General features: G+C 50.3%; 1 protein-coding gene across 2 annotated transcripts in view; it reads right to left on the bottom strand.

Moving 5' to 3' along the window:
• Window positions 1-227: 227 nt before the first annotated feature.
• The window catches only part of GRK4 (G protein-coupled receptor kinase 4), a 110,144-nt gene continuing 94,097 nt past the window's right edge, over window positions 228-16,274 (bottom strand). For both annotated transcript variants that reach the window (XM_013045752.2, XM_045075068.1), the window contains 5 exons: window positions 15,539-15,747; window positions 11,757-11,891; window positions 9,737-9,874; window positions 9,283-9,420; window positions 228-1,146 (listed from right to left, as the gene is read on the bottom strand). In XM_013045752.2, the coding sequence (XP_012901206.1) occupies window positions 988-1,146; window positions 9,283-9,420; window positions 9,737-9,874; window positions 11,757-11,891; window positions 15,539-15,747 (779 nt within the window). In that variant the 3' untranslated portion in view covers window positions 228-987. The remainder of the gene's footprint in view (window positions 1,147-9,282; window positions 9,421-9,736; window positions 9,875-11,756; window positions 11,892-15,538; window positions 15,748-16,274) is intronic.

Below are 16,274 nucleotides of genomic sequence, written 5' to 3'. Positions count from 1 at the left end.
GTTTGGGTGGGGAGCTAGAAATGAAAGCTGAGCAACACACCTGTGGTGATCCTGCAGAGGGAGGGGGAAGGGGTTTTTTTTTAAGATTTTATTTATGTATTTGACAGAGATCACAGGCAGGCAGAGAGGCAGGCAGAGCAGGGGTGGGGGGCGGGAAGGGAAGCAGGCTCCCTGCTGAGCAGAGAGCCCGATGCGATGCGAGGCTTGATCCCAGATTCCTAAGATCATGACCTGAGCTGAAGGCAGGGGCATAACCCATTGAGCCACCTAGGCGCCCCAAGAGGGAAATGTTTAAAGCTCCCAGTGGCCCCCACAGATGGGGTACTGCAGCTGTGGGTAGGCACCCACTCTGAACCCCAAAGCAGGTAGGAGCCCGTGGGGCATGAGGCAGAGCCACAAGGAATAAGGCAAGTGGGCCAGGAGCCCCCGAGGGTGACTTGGTGGCTCCTGCCTGTCTCCCCCGAAGCTTCTTCCAGTTGAGAGTGTCATCACTGCATATTTTAATTCTATGTAAGTACACATGCATACCGCAGAGGACACAGACACAATCATGGCTGGTTTGCACAATCCCCATTTGTTTAAATCGACTCCCATATTTACCCTTTTTCTTACTCTTCCTTCCCTCCTACATCTCCAATCTTCCCTCTGGGCTCATTTTCCTCTGCCAGGAAAATACTGTATGGAGTTGCTTTTAGTGGACCTTTTATTGCTGAAATCTCTGTTTCAGTTTTTCAGGAAAAAATCTTTACTTTGTCTTCATTCTCAGTGGATTTTTGGATAGGTATAGAATCCGAGGTTGGCAGATACTTTTCTGCGGCAGATGAAAGATTTGGATTTCACTGTCTTCTGCTTTTCGTTCTGGCTGTTGAGAAGTCAGTTGTTGTATAAAGGTCACTCCTCTGAGCATAATGTGTCTTTTTGCCCCTCTGTCTGCTTTTAGCATCTTCTTGCAGTCTTTGGCTCTCTGTACTTGCATTGTCCCATGTCTCAGTGTGTAAGGAGAGATGAGCCTGCCTCTTGATGGTGACCCCAAGGATCACGGTCAATCTGTGAAGTAGCAGTCGGCTTCCCAGCAGGAAGGGCTTGAAAGTCTGGCTGATACCCATTCTGGAAGTTCTGGAATGCTCGATCCCTGGTGAGAGATGTCTGGGAACAGGATGTTCTTTTCAGTAGCAGAGCCACTGCCCAGAGCCTAAACTCAGCCAGCACTGGACATATAGCCAGGTGCTCCCTGTTCCCTTCGAGTCCCTGCAGACACTCACCATGACAGGGAGCATAGCCCCACACTTTGGCCACATGTGGCTATCAAGCATTTGAAAGGTAATAATTCTGCATTAAGATGTGCGGTTAAGTGTAAAATATACACCAGATTTCAAATAACTTCATATAAAACAATGTAAAGCATCTCATTCTGTGTATACTGATGGCATGTAGAGATAATATTTGGGTATATTGCATTAAACACAAGATGACTCAAAGCAGTTTATTTTTACTTTCTAAAGATGACATATGTGAGTCGCATATTTTATGGGATGGCTGTGGTATGTGAGGTCAGCTAGAATCCACCTGGCCCTTTAGGAAGGAGGCCTCACAGGTGGGTCTTGTCCTAGAGTCCATTGTCTTTGGGGGGCTGGGTTTGGTCACTCAGTAAAGGTGGTGACTGCCAGATCTCCCCACCATGAAGGCACGTTTTCCTCCATAATTAATAAGTTCTTGGTGGTGGTACCCTACAGTTCTCTGGACCTCTGATAATGTCCTGCCACCTGGAAGCCTTCCACCCATGGGTCTGGCATCCCTGGTCGACCCCAGCCTAAGTCATCTTTCAGGCTGGGAGTTAAGAAGTGGTGTCTCTTGAAACTCCCTTGTTTCTTCTGCCCTAAGCTCCTCACACTTCTCTCTGAGGAAGAGCTCTCCTCCCCCATATCACATCCAACCATTCCCTTCCTGTTCTCCTCTGAATCTTAAAAATTATATGTCATAACCAGTTTCATCATAATTCTTTTGTTGAAGCTCAAATCGTCCCCAGTTCAACAGATGCCCCTTCAAGGTAGTTCCTGTGTCCCTTTGCCACATTCCATCATTCCTTGAGCACTTTCTTGTTTTATGTCACAGCATGATGCTCCCAGCCCATCCTCCCCTTCTCAAACCTGGAATCAGCCACTTCTCTAAGAAGCCCTGACTCCTTGGAGGGGAGAGTGGTCTTTAGAAGCCAAGAACTGGGAGCCAGGTGTGCTCATCACTGTGGGGACATCATTGCTTCTGGGCCTTTCAGACAACAGAGTGAGGAAATTAGGAGCTTATATTTCAATTCATTCTTATTGTATTAAAATACACAGAACCATTTTAGCCATTCCTAAGTGGACAGTTCAGTGGCTATAGGTACACATTAATTCAAATTTATACTACAGGACTCTTGATGTCTTTAAAATGCATCTTTCAAAGAATGTAAAGTCAGAGTATCTCTCATTTTCTCTCTGATCCTGATTCCTTCTGGTTTATTTTCATTTTTGTCCTTGGCTGATTTCATTCCTTTTATCTCTGCCCCCTTAGTATACTCTTGGTTATAGGCTCTCAGGACCCTGGTAATTTAGTATCCATGAATGAGATGAAGGTCTTCTTCAGGATTTTCTTTGGTTCACTTAACTGTCCATGACTCGGATAATTAGGATTAGATGAGATCAAGAGGATGGACCCCCCCCCATGACTGGGTCAAGAGAGACCTCACTTCCCCTCTCTGCTCTCAGCCATGTAAGGACAAAACTGTGGGAAACACATTTCTGTTGTTTATAAGCTGCCAAGTTCAGGGTGTTCTGCTACAGCAGCCCAGATGGACTTAAGACAGGGCCCTGGTTCTTGATGACCTTATAACTAAACTAAGAACATCGTAAACTTACGATCATGTCTTCGATTTCCTGCTAAAAGCTCCAGCCTGGGGAGGAGGGTCAGGAAGACTTCTTGAAGATACCTGGCTGGCATTGACTGCTGTGTTAATAAGCAAGGTCTACATGGGGTGTCATACTCCTTCCACTAGGACAGTTCTGTTCTTTCCTGAGCAAAACCTTTGACATCCAGTTGTCCCCTTATTAGATGATCAACATTGGAAATTCCACGTCCTATTTAAAACTGTGCCTTCAGGAGCTGCCGGGTCATGACAGAACAAGCAGACCCACCCCCAGGGCACAGAGGGGGCTCTCCACTGGGCTCCCACTCCCATGGAGAAGGGGAAGAAATGTGTCCTGATGATAAAGAAGAGTGTTCAGAGAACTTCAGTTAAATACTCAGCTACCTGCAGTTAAGAGGAATAACACACAGCGGGGCGTCTGGGTGGCTCAGTGGGTTAAAGCCTCTGCATTCAGCTCAGGTCATGGTCTCAGGGTCCTGGGATCAACCTGCATCAGGCGCTCTGCTCAGCAGGGAGCCTGCTTCCTCCTCTCTCTCTGACTGCCTCTCTGCCTACTGGTGATCTCTGTCAAGTAAATTAAAAAAAAAAAGAAAGAATAATACACGGAAGTCAAAGAGAAAGGGGCCAGAGCCTGGTTGAACAGAAGGCCTCTGAGAAGGGCTCAATTCAGAGTCGGGATATAAGAGAAGGGAATCTTAAGACTTCAGAGAATGAGTTAAAGGGAAATCTTTCTCACTCCACATGCCTCGCTCCCTAGACAGGAAACCACAGACCCAGGAGGGGAGGCGGCCCAAGATCCCATGCTGTGTTCGGATCCCTGCATCCTGACCTTGACGATGCAGCTGAGGTGAGTGCTCACGGCAGGTTTTGAGTACACTCGAGGTTCAGTAGGAGCCTAAGAGGGCGAGCAAAGATTAGAGAGCATGCTCATGGGGACTGGTAAGGACACAGGGAAACAGGACTTCCAAAAACTGCTAGTTATGACAAATCCTGAATTACTCTCCTGAAGAGTAACTTGGCAGCACCCATCAAAAGATGTAAGGACGCAAACCACTTGACTTAGCATGGCCTTAGGAGGGCTGCTCTGGGGACGACATTATTAGATAGGTATTCAAAGATGGAGGCCCAAAAATGTTACTGAAGCAATGTTAATATCGAAAAGATGAAACAACGTCGACATCCAACAACGAGGCAGTGGTAAAAGCCTTTGTACCTTGTGTATTAGAACAATGTCAAGGAGCCATTAGAAATGACATGTTCAGGAAGACATGGGGAAACAGGAAGCTTCTGCGGTGTTGGGAGTGCAAGCTGCTGTAGCCGCTCTGGGAAATAGTATGGCATTTCCTCAAATAACTAAAAATGGAACTCCCATACGACCCAGCAATTCCACTTCTGGGTCTTTACCTGAGAGAACTGGAAGCAGGGTCTCAAAGAGGTATTGCTACACTGCACACAGCAGCATGACTCACAACAGCTGAGGGCCCGTCAGCAGATGAACAGATGAGACACAGCGGGGTCCATCCACATGGCAGAATGTGGGCCAGCTTCTAACAGGAAGGGGATCCTGATGCCTGCTAGAACATGGAGAGACCTTGGGGATATTACACTGAGTGAAATAAGCCAGTCATGGAAGAACAAATACTATATGATTCCATTTATAGAAGGTTCCTGGGGGAAGTCCAATTCAAAGAGACAGAAGGGAGATGGTGGGCGCCAGGGGCCTGGGGGAGAATGGACAGTTAGTGTTCAGGGAGGACAGAGTGTCAGATTCACAAGATGACAGATGGTGGGGATGGCTACATGGCCACATCAATGTACTTAATGCCACTGAACTGGACACTTAACAATGTTAAAAGGGTAAATTTTATGTATATTTTACCACAGGAAAAAGAAAGAAAAAGAAACTCTTTGTTTCTAATGAAACTCTTCACCAAGACAAAAATCTAGCCTTTGGTGAAACTAACAGGGAGCTGTTAGACATTTTTGGTAGGAGAGGAAATTTTTTAAAATTTTCAGAAGGGTAGTGGTGCCTGGGTGGCTCAGTGGGTTAAGCCTCTGCCTTCAGCTCAGGTCATAATCTCAAGGTCTTGGGATCAAGCCCCGCATTGGGCTCTCTGCTAAGTGGGGAGCCTGCTTCCCCCTGACTTCTTCCCTCCCTCTCTGCCTGCTGCTCTGCCTACTTGTGATGTCTGTCTGTCAAATAAATAAATAAAATCTTTAAAAAAAATTTTTTTTAGAAGGGTAATTTGTTCACATGGGTACGTAACATATATTCTTTTAAAATGCCCACACAGGGGCGCCTGGGTGGCTCAGTGGGTTAAAGCCTCTGCCTTTGGCTCGGGTCATGATCCCGGGGTCCTGGGATCGAGCCCTGCATTGGGCTCTCTGCTCAGCAGTGAGCCTGCTTCCTCCTCTCTCTCTGCCTGCCTCTCTGCCTACTTGTGATCTCTGTCAAATATATAAATAAAATATTTTTTTTTAAATGCCTGCATGTCTTTTTTAGAGTGTAATTGTGCTTTATTTTGGGAAACAAATAAATTTTCATAATGCAATGTTTATTTTTATCTTAATAATACACAGACATGGTCAAAGGAACAAGTCAGACACAGTGCTATGGACAAGAGCTTTCCTTCCACCCACTGCTGCCCATCCCAGGGGAAACGCCTGCCAGACAGAGCCTCCTTTAATCCCTTTAGCTCTTTCTCATAGGGTTTAAGCTAACTATTTATACACTTCTTTTTTTTTTTTTAATTTCATTTATTTATTTGAGAGAAAGCAAGAGCAAGAGAGATCACAGAGAGAGAACAAGAGGGAGGAGACCCACCGCTAAGCAGGAAGCATGATGTGGGGCTCGATCCCAGGACCCTGAGATCATGACTGGGGATCAAGGCAGACGCTTCACCGACTGAGCCCCCCAGGCACCCCTGTTCATACATTTTAACCAAGGGATTCCCTGCTACGAATCTACCCTAAAAATATTATCACAGATGTGCACAAACATATAGGTACAGGGCTGTCCATCCCATGGGTATTTCTAATAACAAGGAAGCTGGAAGCAACAATTGTTTGGATTGTTTGATAACTGTTGTCCTAAATGTGCAGTAAAAGATTAAGATGACAGATATATTTAAACAAAATGGCAAGAAATATGGGGCGCCTGGGTGGCTCAGTGGGTTAAGCCTCTACCTTCAGCTCAGGTCATGATCTCAAGGTTCTGGGATCGAGCCCCACATCGGGCTCTCTGCTCAGCAGGGAGCCTGCTTCTCCCTCTCTCTCTGCCTGCCTCTCTGCCTGCCTCTCTGCCTACTTGTGATCTCTCTCTCTTTCTCTCTCTCTCTCTCTCTCTCTCGTCAAATAAATAAATAAATAAACCTTTAGAAAAATAAATTAATTAAATGGCAAGAAATAAATAAATACAGATTACATATAGAATAAAATGCTGATAGGGATTATCTTTGGATAATTGCTGATACTAAAGATGAATTTTTCATTGTTTACGCTTTAATTTCAAAACTCTCCTTAAAAAAATATGTGCTTGCTTCTAACCAGAGGGGGAAGACAATTACAGATCAATACATAAAGGTGCCAGCTCGTAAAATCCTTTCCCAGATTCACTGTCTTACTCTTCCCTTGAGCACGGGGGCACTCAACTCAGACTAGCTTAAGCAGAAAAAAGCCGGGGGCGGGGGCTGGCAAAGGCCTTCACTGGTTCCTGGAGCTGTGGCCTATGGGCACAGATGGGCCCCCCAGGCTCCTTCCCAGCCAGGGCCCTCCACCCCGTGGTGACTGGGCAGGGACCGGGCAGACAAGCGCACCACTGCCCCCGTGTCCACACTGGTAACAGAAGGTCTGAAAAGTCTGGTGGTAGGAATACAGGTGATTTCTATTTTCTTTAAACCTGCCTGCATTGCTCAGGGTGAGCATTTATTAGTTGTCCACAATTCCCGACAGATTTACTAAGCAGGTCGCACATAACAGATGTTCTACCAAATGCTTGCCGAAGGCCTTGGGTCTCCGTCCCTACCTCCTGCTGTCTTTAAACTGAGATGAGCTCCCATCAGAAGAGAAGCCATCCCTAAAATAAAGGCCTGAGCCCCAAGGTCACTCTTCCCTCTCCCCATCCGGGAACAGAGCAAGCTGAGGATCAACTTCTTATGGTCTCGAAGGGCACGACCCCAGGTGCTTCCCTGCAGAGCCTGGCCCCAGCACTGCTGCCCTCTAGACAGACCAGAGCATGCGTGCAGATGACACTGGCACTCCTGGAAGCGCCATCTGGGTTCACATGGCTGGGGACTTGTGGCTGCAGGACAGCAACACTGAACCCAGGCACGTGGTTGATCCTGGCTCACTCTCCGGCATGCAGCAGTATGGCGGGGTCTCTGATCCAGACCAAGTCTTTGCTGTTCAATGAAAGTTGCAGAGGACTGGCTTCTCACCCCACCCCTGCTGCAGGCCTCATACACACAGATCCAGGAGAAGCTTGGGTTCTGCACCTTGGGGCCATTTGCCCACAGAATCTACAGACCACACCCCTGGTCTTCACAAGGCCTGCGGGTGCCAACACCCCTCCCTAGGCAACAGAGCCCACATTCCCACCACAGGGAAGGGGCTCCACCTTCCTTTTCTGGCAGCCCTGGCTGAGGGAAAGAGTTACTGACCCCGGAACCCCAGCATCCCTTAGCCTGTGTGGGAAGCGAGCTCCTCAACTGCTAAGCACCCACCAGGGCTGGAGAGGGGGGTCCTCACCCCCAGTCCAAGCACAGGGGGCTCCCAGCCCCATCTTCCCCTGTGCTTCAGGCCGGGAGGTGCCACACAGACCCCCAGGCTACCAACAGCCAAGCCCTGGCTCAGGGTCCTGCACACACCCTCTCTCAGCCCATGTCCAGGAATGCCACAAAGATATACACACACAAACACGCACACCTCACCCACGAGAATCTCAGTGAGTAAGCAGATGTCAGTGTGGATGCAAATGGGCCAAGAACTTCTGGGGATAGCAGGACCCTTCCTGCCTCCTACCACGCTGGGCACCGGAGGACACTCTAGGGGGAAGAACAGGACTCTTGGCCCTGGACACTGTTAGGCTGATGCCCCAGCCTACTCCTCCCCACCTCTGTGGGCACAGGTGGGACAAGCCCCCGCCACTCAATGTCCACACCTGGGGCTTCTGGGTACTGGGGCGGTCCTCAAGTGCCCTTTCCTACAGCCCAGCTCTGGTGCCAACACGACTCAGGTATGAACACAGAAATCTGCAGACGCATGTGGCCCGTGTTAGGCTGTGACATGTATTTATTACGGCTCCGGACAGGACAGAACACTGAGCGTGGGCTCCTCGACATGGGGTCGGGCTCTGCGGCTGTGGTCACAGACTGGTGGGCAGCTCTTCCTTCTCGCTGGGGCCACTGCTAATGCAGCCCTGCAACATGGCAGAGCGCGGGGTCAGTCAGCCAACATGCGCCTGCTCTGCTCCCTGGCAGTGAATGCGCAAGATGACAGCCACGGGGCAGGGGCACTGATACTAAGGCTGACTTCCACACTTCCTCTCATGCCCCCCATGGTTCGGAGGATGCTCAGTTCACATGCATACGCACACATACACACACAGTGTCTCAGATTCGCTTTCTCTGCTGCACACGCAACGCGATTACAGGACCTGAGCTGAGTGCTGCAGGGGAACGAGGGCAGTGGTGCCACGTGGCTCAGCTGGCAGCATGCCATCTGCGGCTGCGGAGTCCCCATCCGGTGCCCCCTGCACAGGTCGGGCCAGCGCAGAGCATGTCTGGGCAGGACTTCCTGAGTGCGGGGAGCCTGGCTGCCAGGGAGACCCAGGCGCGAACCCACACTTGGCCCCTGTTCTCCGAAGAAGTATGGTCCCGGTGGACGCACCCTCACAGACCTTCCCCGCCTAAGGCTTGCTTTTCATACTGAACAAAGATGGACTGAATGTTAGTGGACAACCACAGGGTACGAAGCAGGGTGACGCACTCTTGTAGGGAGAGACAGTTCACTAGGAAAAACATGCTAAGCCTCCTGCTTCCATGTTCTGTGTGACAGAAGGCCTGCGACGGGGCAGCAGCCAAGTCGGAGCGGGAGGGCAGTGATCGACATGACCCAGTTGCTCATGACTGGTCTATGCAACCTCCAGAGCTGTTTGTCCTTTGCGTGTCAGAACAGGGTCTTCATACCGAAAGCAAACGACATAGTGAGGATTTTTCTGGTGGGTCTCAAATCGCACCATAGAGTGAAAGCTCTTAAATTATGTGAAATGTCTTAATAAGAAAGCTGAGAAAAGAAAGACTTTACCTTGGTGAAATATTTCTTTTCTTTGAACACCTCCCATTAAAAAAACCCCGATGTAATAGAATGCTTGTTACCCTTACCCCTCTCCTGAAGAGTCTGTAGAAGAAGCTTCTCTTCGTTTTGGAAACCGGGTATCGTGTTTTCTCTTCTACATTCAACACCATATTTTCTTCAGGCTCCACATCATTGATGTCCTTAAAACAACCCGATTCGATCATCTGTGCCCATATAAGAGGAGAACAGAGAAGGAGAGAGACCCCATGAGGTCAGTCCACCGCGTTCCGCCCTACACTCAGCTCAGGGCACAGGGAACACAGCCTCCTCCTCCTCCCTCCCAGTGCACCCCCAGAGCTGGTAAGAGACGGGTGCTGGCCAGTCCCACTTCGAAAGTGGGGCTCAGGATGGCAAACTTTCCCTCTCCCGTGCAGGGACTGGGACAGCACTGACACACATGTGTGCACACACGCGGGCACACACATGCACACGGGCAGGCACAACTTTCCGGGCGCTGTAGCCAGGATAAACCAGCAGTACCTCGTTCTGCCAGGGGATGGAGACACAGCCCGTAGCAAACTGACTGTAGAAAGTGTCGTCAGCAGTGTCCAGGTAGACGCCTCTCACCGTGGAGAACTGCTCTATATCCACGACGTCCTTACAGTAAATGGCCTGCGGCTGTGCACCAACAATGACGAGGCATTGGCCTCTGGGAATACTGGAGTCCTTCTCCATCTCCTTAGTGACTAAGAACACCGCAGGTGTGAAATGGACTCATTCACGATGTTTGAAGCCTTTCCCTCACTCTCAGGAGCTCCCTGGGTCACAGACCCTGTGCACGCCCTCTGGCGACAACCCTCCAGAGGCCCTCACCCTTCCCTCTTCTGCAGTGGAGAATGCGTGACAGGCCAGGGAGGGGAAAAGGGCTGTTGTACCCATGGCCTCGTCACATGATGTGCCCCATGCAAAGTCTAAGTGAAAAAGGGCAGGTCCCGCTTCTTCACCTCCTGTTGGAGTTCATCTAGTGGCCTCCAGCCGCACCTCTTCTGGGATAGGAGTCCCAGCCTGCACCACCCACCCTGACCCTGCAGCCCTCAGGGGCAAGCCAACAGGGCATGTCCGAGCCTGGACCATGGCCCCCTCTGTGCAGCCTCCTGTGCTCCTGGAAATCAAGAACAAAAAACACAGGAGTCCAGCTAACAGCCCAACCATGATCGTGCAAGAGGCACTGGCAGTTCTGAGAAATGCCCTGCCCTCCTGCTGGAACCTGCCTGCTCCAAGAGGGGACATTCCCTAGGCCACCAGTTGGCACATCTCCAAGCAGCTGCTACCCGTTCAGTCCCCACACAGGGGGGCCATGGAAGCAAGTGGGGGCCCCCCTCAGGATACAGTCCAGGGGAAGGCTGGTGAGGATTGCACCAAGGCTGAAGGCCAAGAACCTCGTCCTGCCCCCCACCTTGGACAAGACTGCCTGACCCATGACCTTGGGACTTACCTGTCTTCAGGCCCCCACGGTTCCTCTGGTTACATTCAGTAGAATACCCAGAATGTGAGCCCCAGGGCAGTGACCTGGCAGGCCCTTCCCCAGGCCTCTGAGCACAGCAAGAGGAGTCTTTACCACTCCCTGGGGAAGACTGCCTTCCCTGCTCCTCTCAGACCCCACTGCCCCTGTCAAGTCCCTGGGGTGAAGCATCCCCATCCAGGGGTTCGCTCTGTGTCCTTTGTTCGCGGCCTGTGTCTGCAGACTGGAGCGAGCGTCACAGCAGCAAGACCTTGCTTCCTTGTGCCCCCTGGGGTCCTCACAGCTCGTTCTATGCGTAGGAGGTGGTAGGCACTCAGTAAATATGTCATGTGTGAACTGACTCAAAGGAAGGCAGTACTACCACAATACACTGGAATCTAAAAACATAGTCAGTCCCGACTTGTACAACGAAGGATGTTTTTATCGTACACCTCGGTTCCATCATCTCCTGCAGAATTATCTCCGCACTTTTGGAATGTGCCGGTAGTGTGTTAAGGAGAGAGTCCAGACTGCTGTCTGTGCATTTCTGCCTTGCTCAACAGGAATTTCCTGCCTGCAGGTGTTCCCACTGAGCACTGACCCAGGCGGGGCCCTGTGCTGAGCACACGGACACTGCCCTTGAGTTGGCCCCACGGCAGGCTCACAGGAGGCTTCAGTGACCCCCAGGACTCCCTGTGGACAGCGTGGAGCCCAGACCTTGAAGGCACGGAGCAGGGAAGGGCTTCCCAGACTAAAGAGGTGGGCATGGTGATGAGGACACAAGATAGGGGACTCTGTCACACTGAAGGCCAAGAGGGCCCGGCAAGGAGGATGTGGGGTGGTACTGGGGCTCTGAGCATGGCAGAGCCAGGATCGGCTGCCAGAAAGGCCTGGGGGGACCTGTGAGGACCGTGTGATGAGTGGCTGGGGGCTGGGAGGGAGCACCCGAGCAGAAGCACAGCCAGGCAGCACCCGCGGTTCTCTACCTGCTAGAAAATCACAGGCTTCCGTGGGCTCATTTTCTTGGACAGCCTGCTCCTGTCTGGGCAACATACTTACATCAGGACAGAATGGTGGCTCTAACATATTTGCTTCCAGCCTCTTGAAGTTAATGTCCTTAAACACAGGGTGAGCCTTCACTTCCACTGCTCCTGCTTTGCTGCCCAGCCGTTGTTTGGGATTCTTGGTGAGTAACTGAGCAAGAGGCAGAAATGGAGTCAATTTAGGCTCCTAGGAAAGGAGAGAGAACTCGGAAAGTCTCCATAATAATAAGCAAAGAATCAGGGGTAACAAAGAGTGTCTCTCTCTAAACAAAGTTACTCAAATTTCTCTTTCTTTTTAAGATTTATTTATTTGAGACAGAGAGAGAGAGAGTTCGAGCACAAGCAGAGAGAGTGGGAGAAGAAGGCTCCCCACTGAGCAGGGAGCCCAATGCAGGACTCAGTCCCAGGACCCTGGGATCATGACCCGAGCCGAAGGCAGACGCTCAACTGACTGAACCACCCAGGTGCCCCGAAGTTACTCAAATTTCAAAGATTCAACCAAACCTCCTTAATTCAGATTTCACGAATTTAGAATATATGAGGTTTCAAAAATGAGTGGAAACTAATATAATAATAGCCTTTGAGCTACCAATAAATAAAGGTCAGCTAGGTAAACCCCTTAAGGCAAAAAAAAAAAAAAAAAAAGTTCCAGCCATGTAAAAATGAGGGGGCTCTTTAAAAAGAAATACTGTCAAGAACTTCACAGATACCATTTTATTTTATTCTGTTTTTTAAAGATTTTATTTATTTGAGAGAGAGAGAGAGAGAGGGCACCAGGTGGAGGAGGATCAGAGGGAGAAGCAGACTTCCCGCTGAGCAGGGAGCCTGAGGTTGGACTCGATCCTGAAATTCCGGGATCATGACCTGAGCCGAAGGCAGATGCTTAACCAACTGACCCACCCAGGCTCCCTCACAGATAACATTTTAATGGTAAGTTACGTTTACAGTTAGAAGCTATTTTAATCTACTCATCAAGTAGATCTCTAAGGAGCTCAGATGAGACAAAAATTTGGCAAATCAAGTTTTAGAAATTATATATTCTTCAAATGAACAGACAGCATCTCTTTCAAGAGTATTCCTTACTCATACTTTCATAAGTTTCACCAAATAGGCCCTCGTCCACAGTTATCATCAGTCCGAGGGATCTGGTTGTGCCCAAAGCAACACAGGACAGGTGTGGCCGGGAAGCTGCCTTACCTCGGGCAAGGCCGGTCCGTGCTGTTGCCTTACCGTGGGAGCCCAACATCTGTGTGAGGGACCTGCCAAGCCTATGTATCTGGCCACTCAGAGAGAAGTCTGCCCACCTTGGCCTTGCCTCATGGCCTGCACCCACCGCTCTTCTGTAGAGAAACCAAAGTTGCAGGCACAGGACTGAGCACGTTCTGCATCTGACATGTGTGCACCGGCCTGCACGCTCCTGCAGCCTTTGCTGGGTGGACTCTGGATACAGCACACACCCTCCCTTTCTCACCTCCTTGATGATACACATACCATGCCCTCTGTCTAGAATACCCTTTGCCTGGCTGTGATGCCATCACCTGGGTGAGTGCTCAGGGCCAGTCGCTCCTGCAGGACCCAAGTCTCCAGAGGCAGGGCCGTGGGACTCCCACTGGCTGCTGTAGCCCCCGCACCTCACCAGGCAAGGGCTCGACAAGATTCGCTCAGTGGGGTCTTCTTAGCATGCTTTGCTCATTAAAAACAGATCTGAGAATTCCGTGTGATGCCAAACACAATCCCTAGAGCCCAGGGGCTCTAGGACTCCATCATCAACCCTGCTGCTAACACACCCCTTCAGAAGGCCTTGGGACTTGTGATGAGAACGCCTGGGTTCAAGTTGGCCCATTGACACTCCATTATGGGATGTCACAGAAATCACACTCTAAGGGCACCTGGGTGAGTCAGTTAAGCCGCCAACTCTTGATTTCAGCTCAGGTCATGATCTCAGGGCTGGGGGCTCCATGCTCAGCGGGGAGTCTGCTTCTCTCTCTTCCTCTGCCCCTCTCCACACTCATGCACACCCACACTCTCTCTTTCTCTCTCTAAAATAAATAAAATCTTTTTTTTAAAAAAAATCACATTCGGGACGCCTGGGTGGCTCAGTTGGTTAAGCAGCTGCCTTCGGCTCAGGTCATGATCCCAGCGTCCTGGGATGGAGTCCCACGTCGGGCTCCTTGCTCTGCAGGGAGCCTGCTTCTCCCTCTGCCTCTGCCTGCCTCTCTGTCTGCCTGTGCTCACTCTCTCTAACAAATAAATAAAATCTTAAAAAAAAAAATCACATTCTTAATTTTCCAACTGTGAGGCTAAGAAAACCCCTTAGAAGTCCACTCTGAGGGTCAGATGAGATAACCTATCAAAGAGCTTTCCAAACTACAGACAGGTGTCCACACGTCAGGAGCTGCTCTGGCCATCTGTTTGGATCCATGTAAAGAGCTGGCCAGTCATACCGGCTCCCGCATCAGCCCTTCCCAGTGAGCCTGTGAGGATGAGGCTATCACCATGCACACGTCAGACAAGAAACCAGAGGCTGGACAGGGAAGTCGGGCACAGGGAGCTGAAATGTGGCCCCTGAGCTCCAAGGCCCAGCCCTGGTTCTCACCAAGCACTGCCTGTCTTCCCTAGCACCCTAACCAGAACACAGCATCTCCCCATCCTGAAAACCCTTGAGCCCTTGTTTCTCTCTTGTTAATGGCACCCCTCAAATTCTGCTTTTTCATATAGTTATTTTTTGTGTTTGTTCTAGGCCTGCCATTGAACTGTGAGCTCCTTGAGGGCAGGCTTTACTTCCAACTTCTATCTTCCTGCAGCCCTTATCAGAGTATCCGGCAGGTAGCCAGCATGTGGTCGAATAGCAGCGTGGCCCAAATGCTGTTAGCCATGGAGGAGCTGGCTAAGAACCGCCAGCTCCACGCAGAATGAGCAGATGGGAGGGAAGGCCAGCCTGGTCCCCCAGCTTGTGACAGGCCACTAACACTCATCACTCCACATTTGGCACCAACAGGGAAGGGGAAACAAAATCTTTATCTCCAGCCACCAACAACTCACCTAAGTTACTGACGTTTTCAGTAATGGGTACAGCAACTACAGGTTCCAGCAAGCACCCACTTGGGGACCTATGGCCTGCCTCTCCATGGCCTCTGTCCCCACCACCTCCTCCACTCTCCCCCTTGACTCTTCATGACCAGCCAGTGCTGCTTTCCTCTCCGTGTGCTCCCAACTCTCCAGCTCTGGTGAGAGGGGCCATGGCTACAAGAAGAAGTGCTCACACCTTTGCCTCCAGCCTCCTGACTCTGTCCTGAGCCCCTTTTCCACATCCTCCCATAACCCACCATGATTCTGACCCCCATCGTCCAACCATGGCTCTGCCTGCCCCCAGCCCCACAGCCTCCGTCCTCTTCTCCCCGCTGTGACACACAGCCTCATAGGGCCCTTAATGCATCCAGAAAAATGGGAGACACGTGGCGGCCCATCAAGTTGGGGTGTCTATCATGACCACGACCCCTGGCAGCCAGTTAAAGAGGAAGAAACAAAGAAACATGGGCAGAAGGAAAAAACCTCACTCTTCCTAAGAAACAAGGCTCTGTTTCATCTTCAGTTTCACAGGAAATGAGTGACATTGGCACCACTCTTCTCTCTCAGGAGAATCTCTTGAGAAATCAAATAAGGTACTTCTCCACTTTGCTTCCATTGGTTGGAAGCCCGATCACCTCATTTCCCGGTGAGGACCAGTGCAGAGACTGTTAGTGGAAACAATCCCATAAGCTAGGGGTTCCACGCCGACCTCCCCAGATCCCAACCCACCATCTTGCAGAAGGACTTGGCATCCTCTGAAAACTTCTCCGAATATTGCTCAGTGTCCTTCCTCACTCTTCGGTCCACCTCCTCTCGCTTGACTTTCTCTTTGAATTTTCTGAATGGAGAATGTCCCTCAATCATTTCATACATCAGACAGCCAAGTCCCCACCAATCAGGACTAAATGTATAGTGTTCATTATTGATAACTTCAGGAGCTACATAACAAATACAGGGAAATTTAAATTAAATTTTGGTTTTAAATTGTCTTTTAATTAATTCCAAATAACACATTATAAAATTAATGTTTGTTACATGAACCCTGGAAACATGTTAAGGGGCAGAAGACAGACACAGAAGGCCCAAGAGTGTGAGATCCTATTTACATGAAGCAGGCAGAAGAGACAGTCCGTGGAGACAGAAAGGGGGTGAACAGCCACAGGCCCGGGGCTGGAGGGGTGCTCATGGGCCTGGGGTCTCTTTCTGGGGGTGGTGGTCGCACAGCTCTGTGTGCATGCTGATATCCACTTACCAGTACACTTCAGAGTGTTGGATTTTAAAGCATGTCACTTATAGTCAACAAAGGGGGTCACAGGAAATAGTCTGTGCTATCCCCAGGGCACGAAATGAGCAGGCACAGAGCCACACCCACGGGTGCCCCAAGGGCACCGACCCCTGCAACAGGTGGGGCAGGGATGTGACTGCAGTACTCTGCAGAGGCCCTCAGTGTCCCTCATATCAGAGG

The sequence above is a fragment of the Mustela putorius genome, unplaced genomic scaffold, assembly GCF_011764305.1.
Source record: "Mustela putorius furo isolate JIRA1106 unplaced genomic scaffold, ASM1176430v1.1 tig00000083_pilon_pilon_pilon, whole genome shotgun sequence".
In the NCBI taxonomy this organism is placed as follows: domain Eukaryota; kingdom Metazoa; phylum Chordata; class Mammalia; order Carnivora; family Mustelidae; genus Mustela; species Mustela putorius.
Note: the sequence above shows the minus strand (reverse complement) of the source record. Positions and strands in the feature narration are given on the sequence as shown.